This window comes from Sceloporus occidentalis, unplaced genomic scaffold, assembly GCF_023333645.1.
Source record: "Sceloporus occidentalis isolate IW3139 unplaced genomic scaffold, rSceOcc1.0.p SCAF_2, whole genome shotgun sequence".
NCBI classification, from domain to species: Eukaryota; Metazoa; Chordata; class Lepidosauria; order Squamata; family Phrynosomatidae; genus Sceloporus; species Sceloporus occidentalis.
In genome coordinates this window covers 54,042,795-54,058,941 of record NW_028316982.1, presented here as the reverse complement: position 1 = coordinate 54,058,941, position 16,147 = coordinate 54,042,795, and the positions used below count along the sequence as shown (strand labels likewise).

Here is a 16,147-nt window from a genome sequence, read left to right as displayed (position 1 = left end):
ATTTTAAAAACTAAAATGAGGCAATATTCACGTGATCAGCTGGGCTCCTGAAGCTTGTGTTGTAAATCTGTTTTTCTTGGATTTAAGATTCCAAGTGTATATGTTGCCATCTCATCGAATTCCTCTTCATTACAAGTCTCCCTTTGATAAATCCACGCACAGGTGATCTTGCTCTGTTTATTGTCTGGACAAGACTGTCAATTGCTGTCCTTTGTACGTAATTACTAGCTTGGAGGGGAAGCCCCCAAGATAAGAGAGTCTTCTTTCTCTCCTTTTTTGTTATGGAATTTTGTTACTGGTCTCTTAAAATAAGTTTTGGCAATCTTTTCACCAGTAGGTTTACGTTTCTTAGCCATGGACTCCCTTTTTGAAAAAGACACACCACAGACAAATCTGTCTGTGTTACATGGCTGTGCTCATTTTGGACGTTTTGGCAACAAAGCCACAGGGTACTGTTCAAAATCCTCTGCAGTGACCTTGAAATTTGGTCAACACTCCAAAACACAACTTTTTACATAATCTTTCCCTTTGTTCCTCCCTCTCATTCTCAAATCCTGGCAGTGTTTATAATTGTCAAGATTCTCTATTTTGAATGTCAGGGTCTTGACAGCTGTTGCTAAGAGTTAATAAGCTCCTTTTTGAGACTTGATGCTGATCTCATAGATCCCATTAGCAGCTCCCATAGGCTGGTTATTTTGTGTGAGAACTAAGTCATTTTTGCCTGAGAAGTCTTTATGGAAATGATCCCCTGCACTGTTGAATTTTGTTTCATTTCTTGCAGTGAGCTCTGCCTTGCCAGAGGATGCTGTATTCCCAATCATTTTTCTCTGCCTGGTAGCCATATTGGGCCTTTTCCCTTCTTGGGGATGCAGCACCAGTTCCAGGTTTTAGGAGTTTTAGTCTATCTTTAATGGTGAGACCCTTAATGGGCCACATTCCTGAGTGGGCAAGGGCACACTATACTCCCTTTGCTATTGCCAATGCCCTTCTGTTTGACATCCCTTTATTCTGGGTCCAATTAGCAGAGCTCTCCAGAGGCAGAGGGCAAAGCAAGCAGGGGCTTCCGCACCTTCTTCTTGCTTCTATTATTTCTCACTTGCTTGAAGTGGGCACTTTGACAATGGCAGCAAGGAACAACAAAGCCAGAGAACTCCAGGTATTAGCAGTAGTGCTTGTTGCTGTGATGTGATCATTGGCAGCTGCCCAACAATGCTGGCCTGCTTGAAGCGATTAAAATACATCTTCAGGCTTCTCTTTTTGGCAGTGGTTATCTAAATAATAATAATAATAATAAAACTTTTATTTGTATATCGCTTTTCCTCCTGATCAAAGCGGTTCACACTGTGCAAGCTAAGTGGCACATGTCACGATACAAAGCAATACAACAACAATTACATCAGCAATTACATCGATAATTCATACAATTCAATAAAAGTCTAAAACCATCTACAGATCAATTAAAAACTGTCAGATGTGGTAGGACATCCTGATCTTAATTAGGGTTACTATCTTTAAAGAGAGTCAGGAGGGTATGCTATCTGAAAAAGATAAGTTTTCAATGCCTTCTTAAAGGCTTCCAATGTGGAACAAAGTCAGATCTTTTCTGGAAGTGCATTCCAATGAGCAGGGGCTGTTGCCGTATAGGCTCTCTGATGAGTTGCTGCTAATTTTACCCTGGGGTATTCAAGTAGGTATTTTCCCATTGTTCTGAGGGTGCGGGGCGGATTATGTAGGGAGAGGCTTAAGTAGCTCGGGCCCAAGCCATGTAGGGCTTTATAGGTAATGACCAACACTTTGTATTGCACCCGGAAGCTAATAGGCAGCCAGTGAAGAGATCTTAATACAGGTGTTATATGGGCCGATCTTGAAGTACCCGTGACCAATCTGGCTGCAGCGTTCTGGACTAGCTGAAGCTTTTGAACCTGGTACAAAGGTAGCCCCATGTAGAGTGCATTACAGAAATCCAAGCGAGAGGTTACCAGTGCATGTACTAGTTTCAAGGTCCTTTCGGTCCAGACAGGGACACAGTTGGCGTATCAGCCGAAGCTGGTACCAAGCACTCCTGGCCATTGCATCCACCTGAGATGACAACTGCAGAGATGAGTCCAGGAGTACTCCCAAACTGCGAACTTTATCCTTTAGGGGAAGCATAACCCTGTCAAGGATAGGGTGGCAAATTTCCCTACCTGGATTTGGGGTACCTATCACGAGTACCTCTGTTTTCTCTGGATTTAGCTTGAGTTCGTTTTCCCTCATCTAGATAGGCTTTGATCTTCTGATTCAGGACAGAGTATTTGATTCAAACTACCATCAGAGAGGCTGGCTGGCCCCACTCTGCTCTACTTTAGCCATTGTTAATGCAGCATACAGGGTCTTGGTAATAATTTCTTCTCTAACTTCCAGGGAATCGAAAGAGCTACATATAAGATCACCTTCAGCAAGCTGGCGGGAACCAGATTCAGCTTGGGAAGAAAGTTTGTGCATGTGTGTGCAGGGGACATCTTTATTTAAAGGAGATGTGAAGTTGAGAGCCAGCATGGCATAGTGGCCTGAGTGTTGGACTGTGACTCTGGAGGCCAGGGTTTGATTTTTAGCTCAGCCATGTAAACCAGCTGGGTGACTTTGGGCAAGTCACACTCTCTCAGCTTCAGGGGAAGGCAATGGCAAACTTCCTCTGAACAAATCTTCCCAAGAAATCCCCATAAGTTGGAAACGACTTGAAGGCACACAACAAACAAGAACTGCTATCAAATCCAAGATATTGGCAAAGACTGACTGTTCCAGTTTGTTGGAAAATAAGGGGTTATTCACAGTGGAAATAAACCAGGTAGAATCTGGGTTGAATCTCTGTTGTTCACAGGCATTTCAAATGCAGCTGATTAAATTTTTTTTGTGGGGGCTTCAAAACCCCCCACTTAACCTGGTTTTAAGTAAGTTATCTTCAATGCTCAGATGTTAATTGTTGCAGAAAAACAATTTGCTTCTGCCGGGACTGCAATCCAATGTAGGAGAAACTGGGCAGGAATAAAAAACCCAGAGCTCAATAAGCAAGCAAATCAAATTTAGAAAATTACCACTCAAAGCTTTGAAACAGCTATTAAAACTACAGAATAGCACCTTTAGCAATACAATGTGCCCGCACCATAGACAAGTGCGCCATATGCAGCTTCAAGCTTACACTGAAGCTGCGTGGCAATTAAACAAATGGCATGCACCCCCTTGTTTGCAATGGGGCGTGAGCATATGCAGAATTCCCCTTACGTGGGGGGATCCAGAATGGATCCCCCAAGTAAGAGAAGAGCCCATTGTACTTATTGCACAGTGTCATCTTTTTCTCATTGCTGCCTTGCTATCAAGTGTTGTTGAAGTGTCACATTTCATTGATGGGGCAAACCCATCAATAAACTCCCACTCATGCTGCAGTCCCACCTCAGGTTTTTCCAATATTGGCATTCACCTGGTGTCAGTGTCTCCTCCTTTCCCGTTTCCAAAAACATAACTTGTTTTACCATAACTCTGAATTGTGCTAAAAATAAAAATAATTAACCCCCGGGAGGCACTCTGTGTATGGCATAAGGCAGAGAGGCCAGGCTCAGTGGGAGTGCAAAAGAGAATGTGAGGGATCATCCACAGGAGAAACAGCTGCAAATATGCTATTGAGGAGATGTGTGATAATGGTTACTCCCAAATTAGTATATTTCCATTTTCTTTAACTAAAGCAATTGTGGTGAGAACAGGACTCATGTGTAAGTCTTTAGTCTGTCTCTGCATGGATGGTGTTGGAAACACAAGTGAATGAGATGCAGCACAAACAGTGCCTGAACAGAAAGCATAAATTCCTTTATTGTACACAGTACAGAATGTAGTGCAGCTTTTGCAGGAGATATACTATATGGCCCTGCTCAGGCAACAGTTATTTCACATCAATCCTCAGATTAACAAAAACCAAAATAGTTAACCCCACTGGTTTGGTTAAGCCTTGGGGCAAATTAGGGGTGGCAGCAGAGTTTGCTGCTGCCCTGTGCTTTGTGACAGGCCACTTGATACATTCTGTGGAGAGTTGCTGAGTCGTCTACAAAGAGTTAATCTTCATACTTTTAAAAAAATGAAGTTAGTCAAAAACCAAACCAAAGTTATCGAAGCAGAAAAAGAAATCCTATACAGCATTTACAACAAAACATGGAGCCCATAGGGAAAGGTATGCATATTTGGGTTAAGCACATTACAAGTGCATGCCAACAATGCTCATAGAAAGGAGAAGAGAGGACTTTCTGAAGGTCCCAGAGATTTGATATATATATATATATATATATATATATATATATATATATATATCAACCTAGACCTTTCCCCTTCCTCTGAATTTTTACAAACCCAAGTTCTATTTTTTATTTTAAAAAATCCTCTTAAAATATCCAACTTGCATTTGAAGCATTTCAAAGTGTAACACAACTTACAAATTAAGCTAAAAATATGTCTGCGTACAGACCTTGCACCTCTCTCTTGCTTATAAGCTCAGCGAAGAAAGGTAGATTAGCAATAACAAGGCAAGACTGCCCTTGAGTCAGAACTGTGCTACCTTGGGGAAGTTCAGTGGCTGGGGCTGCCTTGTATTATATACATATGATTCCCAGTCACAGAAAAAGCGTGCATTTGCTACTGCATAGGATCACCCTCCAAATACAGAGTACACTGTACAAAGTGTCCTGGACAGGATCCAGTGCAGAAATGTTTGAAGCAGATATGCGCATGGTAGGGCAAGAAACCTCTCCCCGTCCATGCTGGAGTGCCTTTAGTGTTGGCACTGCTGGAAGCAGAAAAAGCAGAAGCTTTGCCAAAAGGCAGAATTTTTTTAGATACAAAAACCTAGAAAAATCTAGTTACAAATGTTGCCCTACAACATAAAAAGAGGTTTGGCCAAACCCTCTTTCCTCCCTAAAAGCAAGCTATCTATGAACAGCCTTGCAACAGAGAGGGTGGCCAAGGGTCTGCCGGGCTCATTGAGATCTGGAGCTTAAGTGCTTTCCTTTAAGCATGGGTTGCTTATTAGAGGCCAAAACATCAAATCAAATCTTTAAAAAAAAATATCAGAGAAAAGGTTTTCTCAGATTGAAGAGCTGTGCACTGAGAACTTAGAGGGCTGTGCTAATTCAGCCATGCCAGAAGCACCACGCTAAGCCAGGACCCATTCCAAAGGGCTTGACCAGCATTGGTTCCTTTTGCCCTCTGCAAATCAAAGCCCTTTTCCATTATACAAGGTAGATACAAGGATTGTGATTGTTACATAGCGTATTATCTCAACAATTTGCTAATCACATACAGTCTATTCAAGTCTAGCAACAGGGCCCAGAAGACATCCCCACAAGAACACACTCTGCCATCGTTCTTTACGGTTGCAGCTGAAGTGATCAGCAATTGGAGCTCCTATTCACTAGCCATGTTACCATCTTCGTGTTGGGAGGGCTGTGAAGTTATTTTTAGTCTCTTCTGATAATATTTGCAAAGAGCAGTTTTATGAACAAAAGAAATTCTTTACAAAACCCATTTGCCCTTAATTGTTGGAACTGGAGTCTGTAGTGTCAGCTGCTCAGCAAGTCAGTAAGCAAAGCCCTCGGCATAGGGGAGGTTACTGCAGTGATCCAGGTCTAGGAGGTATGCAGAGTTATCTTCAAAGTGTGTCAGAGGTAAGGTGTCATCTTCATTCACGTGGCAGTCTGGTTCAGCTTTTAAGAATGGGCGCTGATTGTCAGGGAAGGCCATGGAGAAGAGGGCATCAGGGTCACAAACAAACTTGTAGACATACCGTTCTCCAGCCACCTGGAAGAAAAAGAAAACATTTCAGTTATGGTAGTTTTTGTTGTAGTTTTCCAGAAAGCCTGCAGTCTGTGAATCATACAATGCACATTCAGATCCAAACTTAGGTTTCAGTTGCTATAAATTAGAGATTCTAAACAAAAATGGGGATGAGGGAAATCTAAGTGGCCAGAAATATTGCACAAAGGCCAAATCAAAGGGAACTGGTTAATATTCAAAATTTACCTTTGTTAGGAAAGCTAACGCTAAGGCATGATTAGTACAAGACCAACCATGGCATATCCCTCCCCCATCTGCTGCAATTTTGTTTGCTATTGTTAAATCATTCTTGTTGACCTACTGCAAATGTTCCAGAGAACTAACGACATGTCCCAATCTACTTTCTGCTTGCTCTGACATCAGCATTTACAAATAAAGAAGGACAGAGTTATGTGTATTTAATGGCTGGATGGATTTATTGCCAAGGAAGACCAAAATAAAGTTATTCAAAACAAACAGGAAGTGAAGAATAATTTTTACAGCAGTTGTAACATCTTGTTCAGGAGCTTACAGTTGTTTGTATCAGGGCTTCTCAGACTACCTGATCAGCATTCCCCCCTTCCTACTGTGCCAGGGAGCAGTACCATATTTGTGCTCATTGGTTTCAGATGTTTCTTTATTTCCTGAAAACTTGCTATGGACCAACAGTAAGGAATGGCACCAGTTCACAGACCACTGTTTTGGGTAGCACTAGATTACATGCATATTTTCCCTTATCCATGCAGTGGCAGCATATATCCTCAAAATCTGGCATGAGGGGGTTTTGCAGGAAGAGGATACAAAGATGTCTCAGACAAACATCTCTCATAATCCACTCTCTCCAGAAATGTATTTTAGCTTTTACCCACAAGTCCCTCTCAGCCTTATATCTGGGCTGTTAATTTGAGATTCTACAATCTACAATCACGTTGTACAGAATTTGAAAATCAGTTTTTTCAGCAACCAGCATTTTAAAACAACAACAAATTACTTTTAGCCGATAAAAAGACTGTTTCATATAATGTGAAGTCGAAGGCTTTCATGGCCTGCATCTACAGTTTTTTGTGTTTTTTTCAGGCTATGTGGCTATGTTTTAGAAGAGTTTATTTCTGACATTTCGCAGGCATCTGTGGCTGGCATCTTCAGAGAATGCTGACCTGGAAAAGAGGCTCTCCCAGCAGACAATGATCACCAATTAGCAGACACTAATCCTCTTTTGCATATCCCCCAACCCTGAGGCCTGGCCATCAACAACAGAACAATACACAGATTAACATGGGAATCACTTCTCCTTACCCAGGATCACACAGTATATATATACCCACTCTGTTCCAGGTCAGCAGTCTCTGAAGATGCCAGCCACAGAAGCCGGTGAAACGTCAGGAATAAACTCTTCTAGAACATGGCCAGATAGCCCGAAAACCCCACAAAAATGATAGTCTTCATACAGGTTTTTTTAAAAGTAAAAGTACCGTGAGTGCTCACAAAAGCCCTTCCAGAAGTAATAATCTGGAAGGAGTGTCAGTAAGTACCTAGCTGCGAGCTTGGAATCGTAATTCATGTTCTATGGTACTGGCCTATTTGTTTATTTTCTATGGAAGTCTATGGGAATTTGCAGAGTTTCAAACAAAGTATAGACAACCCGGATGTGAATCTGGCTAGTTTCAGTGGTGGTGGACTTGCTGCAGGGATGAAATGGACAAATGAATTCTATAGGCTTTGCTCAAAGGCACTGGTGATTTGCCTTATGTAGCGGAACACAACTAGTAAGTAACTTTGGTGGGTTATAGACCGCCCATTTGGGGCGGTCTGGACCCGCCCCTTTCCCCGGAGTATCGGGGCTTCAGTGGCTACACCGGCAGCCGCTGAGGCCCCGATCCGCCGCTTTTCGGGCTGCGGGGAAGCAGCAAAACGCCGCTTTCCCGCAGCCAGAAAAGGGGTGTCCCTGGGGCTTCAAGCCCCAAGGACACCCCGCGGCGGCGGGGAGAAGAGAAAGGGGCCGCTTGGCCCCTTTCTCTTTTAGTCCGCTGGGCGCAGCCGTCTGAAGGCTGCGCCCAGCGGACTAAACCAGGAAGGAGCTCCGAAACGGAGCTCCTTCCTGCTCCGTGTTCAGGGCGCACTAAGCGCCCTGGCGCGGAGCAAGGACATCACGTCCGCGCCGCCCCGTCTAGAGGCGGCGCGGCCGTGACGTCCTCACGGCGGCGGCCATATGGAAGGGCCGCCGCCGTTTAGTGCGTGACGAGCACGCACTAGGGTTAGGGCGGTGCGGAAGCACTGCCCTTTTGTAACCCTAGTGCGTGCTCGTCACGCACTAAACTGCCGGTTTGTAACCGGCCTTTAACATAACAGACATACAATGAAAAAAAAAGATACTAAGAAGGTTGAAGATAATTTCTTAAAAGGCACCTCAGATACAGCAAAGATACTGTGTTCCAAATACTATGGAACAATTGCAATAGAAATGAGTTTCCTATTAAGGGTGAAGATTCTCATTTGCTCCAGAATAAAGCCTTAGGTTTGGGGGCTGAGAAAATGAAATATTGGCAGGCAAACAATATAACTTCAGGGGGTGGCATGTAGATTGTATAAATTAATGATGTAAAGTTTGCCTTTTGAAGCTGTAAACTGATTGTCTGGAAGGGCACCAAGAAATGGTGTGTTGGCAGATGGAACAGGAGGAACACTGGTCCTCAAAAAATGAATCATCCTAGTGCCAAAAACTGTTTGTCTACTGGAGGGCCAGGAATAGTGCAGCCATCCAACCACATACTGTATGACCTGAAGATTGTTGTTGTGCTCCCATCTCCAATTATGGGGGTCCTTAAATAGTTCAGTCTCACTAGGCATATGAGTGGCCATTTCAGGCCATTTTGGCAGGCCTGTTTTAGGTCTGGGGAATTTTTTTTTCTAAAAAAACCAGAAGTTGCTACTGATTTTTTTTTTTGGGGGGGGGGGGGAAGCCTTTTCAAGTCTAAAATAGGCTGAGGGCTGTCAAGTGGTCATTAAAATGCTGGTGTGTGTGTATTGGGGGGGGAGGTGCTCAGCCCTCAGGAATATCCCACCCCTGTTTTACAGCCACCCTATCCTTGCCTAGCAGGAACATTCAGAGCAAAGAGTATATGCTTACCTTCTGCATGATGCCTTTTTCATAATAATAACGAAGAGAACGACTGAGCTTATCATAGTTCATAGCTGGCCGATTCTTCTGGATTCCCCACCGACGAGCTACCTAAAAATGTGAAAAATATAACAATGAAGCTTGTGAAATTTCTGGCATGACTGAGGAGTGTTAAAATCTTTGGAAGCAAGCCTCTAATGTAGGGTGGATAGGGAGGGGGATAGAAATGCCAACAATGGTAAGGTACAAGATTCCAGACTACTAGTATACAGGGCTCCAGTGCTTTTTAGCTAACCCAACTATTTGCTGGAAGAATCAGACAGGACACTAGGATTCCAAAAGCACTCAAGGCAGCTGTATTCTTCTGACATGTCTGTTGGGGTTGTAATTGCTAGTGACATACTCTCACAGCTATTATTTTGTATTTCAATATTCAGGTTCCTCCAGTATCCCTAACAGCTGAGAATATCTGATTTTGTCTGAATCTCCATTCACACTGGCCAAGATGTAGAACTCATGGGAAAGAACTGCATGCATTAGCTCTTGAACAATCCATTTTAGTTTGTGTTTCAGGATCTGTTTTTTCCCCCTGGATTCTTCCAATGTAACACTTGCTGCTCATGGGAACACATTTAAAAGTGAAGATTTCTTACATTTAGAGTAAGAAGATGAGCCCTCCCTTTGCCATCTGATGTCATCTGGCCTCAGAGGGAGAGAAAGGCCTGCTAGTTCCATCAGGCCTGGCCCAAACAAAGAAGGAGAGCCCTCCCTCCAGTCCATCTGCCTTAGTCCAGGCCTCAGAGGGAGAGAAGAACTGCTGGACATGATCTCCTTCCCCACCACCATTCCCTTCTCCTTTTGTGTCATGTCTTTTTAGATTGTATGCCTGAGGGCAGGGAACCATCTAAATAAACAGATTGCATGTACAGCACTGTGTAAATTTACAGTGCTATATAAAGCTTAATAATAATTAGAAGAGATCCCTAAGCACATAAACATGAAAAGTTTTATTGGAATTAGGAATCCACATCCATTTACTACATAATTGTGTTCTGCCTACACAACTGTCACAAGGGTGACCAAATCAGTCATTTTTAATACAAATACATTACTTAAGTCAGTGGCAAGTGTGATCTTGAAGTGTTTAGCATTTGTATCATTCAGGTTTAGGAATGGTATGTCTCATGTGTATGTTTGTTTGCAGAAATACAGCCTAAATTTTCCTAGCTGTCCCCTGTCATCCTCTGGCCACAAAATAGCTATAGGGGACAACATGTCAGCAGAAGAAAGGTAGCCTGTGTTCAGGCAGACTAGGGGAAGAGGCAGAGATATACTTATCAGAGGTTTATGAACTGCCAAGCTGATCAAAGATCTCAGCCACAGTGTGAATTTAACATAGGTTGGCAGTTGATATCCAACAAACCACTATATCAGTGGTGGAGAACTCTCTAGCTCTGTTGAACTCCAGCTCCCATTAACAGCAACCAGCACTGTCAGTGCTCAGGGACAATGGGAGCTATGATTCAGAACATGTACAGGGCCACAAGGCCTCTCACAGTTGTTGGACATTAGAAGAGATGCATCACCAAACTTCAAGTATGCTTCAACAAAACAAAATGAGCAAAGCTCTTCATATTTTAGGAAGCTAAGTTAAACACATCTGAAGAGATGTAAAGAGCCACATCCATTCCCTTGGATTTCACAAGACCTGCTTGCTGCTTTGGAAAGTCATTAAAAACTAGCCAGACTCTGTTGGCAAAAAACAGAGAGTATTGACCCACAGCCCATTAGCATGTTATGCTTATTGACTGCAATGTAAACCACAGCCAGCAAGACATGATCAGGAAAACTAATGGACGTAAAAGTGTGCAAGAGCACTGACTCAGTTCTAATATAATTCTGAAGCAATTGTGTAGAGGAGATTACTCAGTTCAGCATTCTTTGGGAGGAAGATCTGATGACATAAGCCTGTTGCCAACCAACCAACCTACTGTTTCCCTGGGGATTTCTGGGATGGACAATCAGCCAGGCACTCAGAGAAGATTAATGGGATTTCCTAGCACTAAGTGCACTGAGGCAGCCTGCGCCCACCTGAGGCAAAGGAGCAGGACATCAGTCTAAACCAAATATGTGGGGTGTTTCCAATGGCCTCAGCAACTAAACAGATAACTATATTAATGCAATGCACCAGTCAGACTAGTTTTTCTGTAAGAACAAAGAAACAGGGAGGAAATGAAATGCATGGATGAATTAAATAGTATATCACCAGGGAAAATAGAATGTACTCACTCAGTGCCCCACATCACTTTAGCTCCTGCACACAACCATGTATTTACCACCCACCCACTGTACACCTCTTTGTTCATTCTCTGTCTGTCCAATTAAAATCACAAGTAAAGTTACAACAGAGGTGCCACTTGACTCCCCTTCACACTCACTCCATCCAAAACCTTGTCCCCTTGTTCTCATACCCCCAAGGATAAGTGTACCACTGCCCGCCACAGCTGTGTGCACATACAGTACTTGTATTCAGTAGATCTAATAGTGTACCAATTACTTTAGTGTCAAAGGAAGAAAGCGAACACGAAATTCTGCTATGCTCCTCCTCCTCTATTTTTAAGCTAATGCATTGCAATAGGCTTCTCAATAGCTTATGGAATTAATCCTCCCCTAAGTGGCTCCAGGGTGGAAGCATGTTTGGTTGCATTTTGCATGTTCAGACACAAGCTCACTCCTTATGTATGTAACAGCAGGAAAATACCTGAGAGCACATTGCCAGTGCACAGATTCCAAGTCGCCCTGTAGGTGATGGTTACATAATCACCTAACAGCAGCCTGGCTTTGATTTCGAGTCAAATCCTGCAAGAGCTTTCTCGTTACTGCTATGTAGCCTGGCAGAGAAAACCATGAGATGCTTCAAAACTCTTCTCATCCTCTTCCTGGCCAATACAGTCAGAAAGCAAGGACTGTCATTATCGGCAGCCCTTCGATTGAGCCTGCTGCTTCCATTTGCTTGGGGCAGAGATGGAACTGCTTCCATTTGCTTGGGGCAGAGATGGAAGATGTGAAATTTCCAGTGAAAAGCCTTTCCCTTTCGAACAGGAAGCAAGGTCTTGCAAAGGCACCTGGTGCTCCCCTGGTCTTCTCACCAAAGTAAAAGGCCAGGCAGCACAGTTTCATGGTTAAAGCATTTCCAGATCAAAGCAATGCTTTTTCATAATGGAGAGGGAACGAAACAGCAGACTATCAAAGACCTTTGACTAGGGGAGTCTGCCAAATTGTTGTTCGCAAAAACCACAATTTCCATGCAGAGTGTACTGTATATTATAGATAATTACCCACCATGCACTGCATGGCTGTGCAGCTGGTTTCAATTATTAGTCAAACAGCTTCCTCCTCTGCATCATTCAGCACAACCAAGTGCACCACAAGATCCTTGTCAGTAATTTCAGGGGTTTATTTACAAACCCAGTGTCTCCACAGGGCAACAACAGAGCAAAGCCTATAGCGACAGTGGAAATTAGCAGAAAACCTTTTTTAGACACAACCGTCTGACACTTAAATGAGGAAAACAAATATATATATTGGGGGGGGGAGGGGAGAGAATAAAAGAATGTCCCAGTAAGAATTAAACTGGAGGCACAAGAAACCCACCCCTAAAACATCTGCTAGAAGCTAATAACTTCATATCCTCTCATATTTCATAGATGAAAACCAGGATGCATGTGGCCAAACAACATCAGAGGTGGCTAAAGGTATTAATGAGGAAGAACACACAAGATGCGGCAGTTTGCTTATGCCTGAGCCTAATGGGAAGAGCAAAATGCTGCCCCCTCCTCTCCTCTCACTCCTGAGTTGTGCAATCCACTTTTGCAGCAACTGAAGTAAGCTGAGGATGAAGGGGGAAAGTGGGAGAATGAGAATGAAACAGGGGCATTTTAAAAGGAACTGGGGAAAAAATGAAATGATAGAGGATGAATTGGGACTTCCCCTGCCAAATAGCAACAGTTGGAGTGCTATGTTACTATAACAAAAAAAAAAAAAACAAAACCCAATTCATTTGGCACAATATGATTTCAACCTATCATGGTAATAATATACAGTGAAGACTGCAAAAGAGGAAGCAATAAAAATGCAAATAGCCAAAGATATTTCCAACTTATGGAGACCCCAAGTTGAACTATCACGGGGTTTTCTTGACAAGTTTCTCTAGAGAGGATTTGCTTCTGCCATCCTGTGAGGATGAGATTCTGTAACTTGCCCATGGTAACCGAGTGGGTTTCCATGGCTGAGCAGTGATTCAAACTCTGGTCTTCCAGAGTCATAGTCCAATGTTCAAACCCCTACACCATACTGGCTCTAACACGTGCATATTAGACAATCCTTATTCTTGGGAAACATAACAACATTTTAATAAGAAAAATAAAATACAGTTTTCTAATGACTGACAATGTTCCAAGGAATATTAAAAAGGAAAAGTAACTCTACCTATTATACGTAGCAAAAACAAATAGACCATCCTTTCAAACAATAACAAAGGTAATAATTGTTTATAATTGATCCAAAGCTGCAGAATTTCCAGAAAGTGACATATGCTTTGCAATCTGTTTTGTAAACCTCCTGGGGGCATTGTTAACTAATAAAGAGACGAGTTTGCCCCTTTCTGCTGCTACACTCCCTATGAACAAGAACTGTTCAAAACAGATGAATGATAAAAGAGAAATGCTCTTTCTTCAGCATTTTGTCAGATTGTAAAGAAAATGTACCTGTGCAGATTAACATCTGAGCAATTTTACATCCATAACAGATGGTGAACCTTGATATAACTGTAAATTTATTGCATATATTTTTAGTGGTATTTGGATTTTCACCATTGTAAATATATAGTTTATCCAATGATACTGTGACAATATAACACAACTGATTTTCTCACTCCTGTTATTAGCTTCTTTGCATGTATTTTAGGGGTAATTTCTCACATCTTCAGTTATGAGAAAAAGACCTGCTAATTTGGAAACCGTTGTGGAGAGTCAGTGAGCGGCATCAAAGAATTAGCAGGGAAGAAGCAAGAAACAAAATCTCACTAGAATCTTTCTTATGTGCTATTTTTAACTGCACATTTTAATCACTCTGTATATTGTTAAATCTGGAATCCTTTTTGCTTCAATACCTATGGACAAAAAAATCTTAAAGGGGAGTGGGGAGGAACCAGAAAAAAGAAGCTATCCTGCTCTTTCTTCACCATATCTAATTTCATGTGAAGTACTGTTGTTTCCCTAAGCATTTAAAAATAATTCTGCCAGTGCAAACAATATTCAATTGGACACAGTAGCGTCATACTTCAGAGATGAAGACATAGTCCATTTTAAAAGATCCCAAACTTGTCTCCAAAAAATTATTTTCACCCCAAAAAAGATAAGAATTAGACGTGGTATTCTGTGGTGTTTTTGGTTGGATGCAGTGATATCCAACCAGAGCGACAATAAGTCTGGATTTCTTCACTGATTTCTAGGGGAGGGGGCTTTCACTTTCACCCTAGAAGAGAAAAAAAGGTTCTATAGAAACTGGGGCATGGGGGGGGGAGTGATCAGCCTTAAGCTAATAATTACAAGTCTGTGGTTTCATGAGTCTCCTACATAAGACTTTTCTAGCATACTGATTCCCTGTTACCCATTATTCAATAGCAGAATATTGGCCAGACTTTCAGTGTTGACGTATCAACCTTTCCACCAACTGCACCACTAACAACAAAAGCTCCTTGAATTGTCAACATTATGTAGAAAGTACTCATAGGGACAGAATAGGGTTGTTGATTTTTCCCAATTGAACTGATATCCTGCTTCAACATGGTATTTGATCCTGGGGTGGTTCACAGCAATTAAATGGCAATAAATAGAATTTTAAAAAAGGAAACATCTATTATTATGATCAAAGAGCCATGACTCAAAGGTCTTTTCAGTTAGTTCTGAAACTTGTATTGAGACTCAACCAAAGTTTGGAGGGGAGAACATTCCACAATCACGATGCTACTGCTGAAAAGGCCCATGAGTGAGTTGTACATTTTATTTTTTTTAACCTCAGAAAGGTAATGGGGTAGGTTTGGATATATACATATGCACAAATCAAATCAAATAAATGCACTAATTCATGCAATAAATAAGTAATAATCAATAAACTAGGGTTCAATATATTTAGGCTATTATTGCTAGCCAAAGATTTGTCCTTTCCAAAGTTCATCCCTTCTCCCAAAGATGTATCTGGCATTGTGCTACATCTCTGAAATGCAGCACAGGGTTGGAAGAAAATCTCTTGTTCTAAGCTTAAATATGGGGAAGACAGAAGGAGGGGTTGGCTCTCTCATTGCTTTAGTGGGTACTCTGGCTACAGACCACCCATCAGGTGCAGTGGCAAAGCCTTGGTTCCACTTCCCCCTTCCATCTGTGGACATGAATTGTTGGCATGCCTAAAGCTTTGCATTTGTACTGCTAAACTCTCCTAGGAGCTTAGGCAGGAAAAAACCTGACTTTCAGGGAGCTTGCTCCAGTACGTATGGAGCAAAATCTGCTGATGGAGCTCCACATGCTGGAGACCCAGTGTGGTATAGTGGTTTGGGTTCAGAACTGGAACTTGGAAGACCTAGAGCTTCATCCCAACTGAGTCATGAAACTTACTGGATGACCTTAGCCAAGCACTCCTTTTCTCAGACGACTAACTTGCAGGGGGAGTAGATTCATATACACCACACTGAACTTACAGAAGGAAAGGCAGGACAAAAATGTATGTAGCAAATATATCAACAAACTGAACAGCTGAATCTGTGCAGTTAAACAGAATTGTCTATTGATGTCTGAAATCTAATAATGCTGCCCTCAGTGAATTCAAAGATGCCTTCTGTCACAAGGGTCACACAATCCAAAATCAGTGCACCCTGTAAAATGTCTTGTGTCTAGTCCAATTGCATTTTATATTTAATAAGATCATGCAATTACAATAGCTCAAGAAGATAATCTAACGACTGAAAGGCAATCCAACCAATTAAGACAGGGAGTCATCACTGGCAAACAATCAGATGCACCAACAGCCAAACCAAGCAAATTTGTGCTCAATATATTCAGCAAGAAATGTGGAAGCTGGGCCTCCTGCCATCTGCTCTGTGGTTTCTCTCTATCTGACAATAATGTGGACTGGAGAAGATTC

At 42.2% G+C, this 16,147-nt stretch overlaps 1 protein-coding gene across 4 annotated transcripts in view; it reads right to left on the bottom strand.

Moving 5' to 3' along the window:
* Positions 1 to 1,285: 1,285 nt before the first annotated feature.
* The window catches only part of ETV5 (ETS variant transcription factor 5), a 58,809-nt gene continuing 43,947 nt past the window's right edge, over positions 1,286 to 16,147 (bottom strand). For all 4 annotated transcript variants that reach the window (XM_089509410.1, XM_089509411.1, XM_089509412.1 and 1 more), the window contains 2 exons: positions 8,960 to 9,061; positions 1,286 to 5,817 (listed from right to left, as the gene is read on the bottom strand). In XM_089509410.1, coding sequence (XP_089365536.1) covers positions 5,596 to 5,817; positions 8,960 to 9,061 — 324 coding nt within the window. In that variant the 3' untranslated portion in view covers positions 1,286 to 5,595. The remainder of the gene's footprint in view (positions 5,818 to 8,959; positions 9,062 to 16,147) is intronic.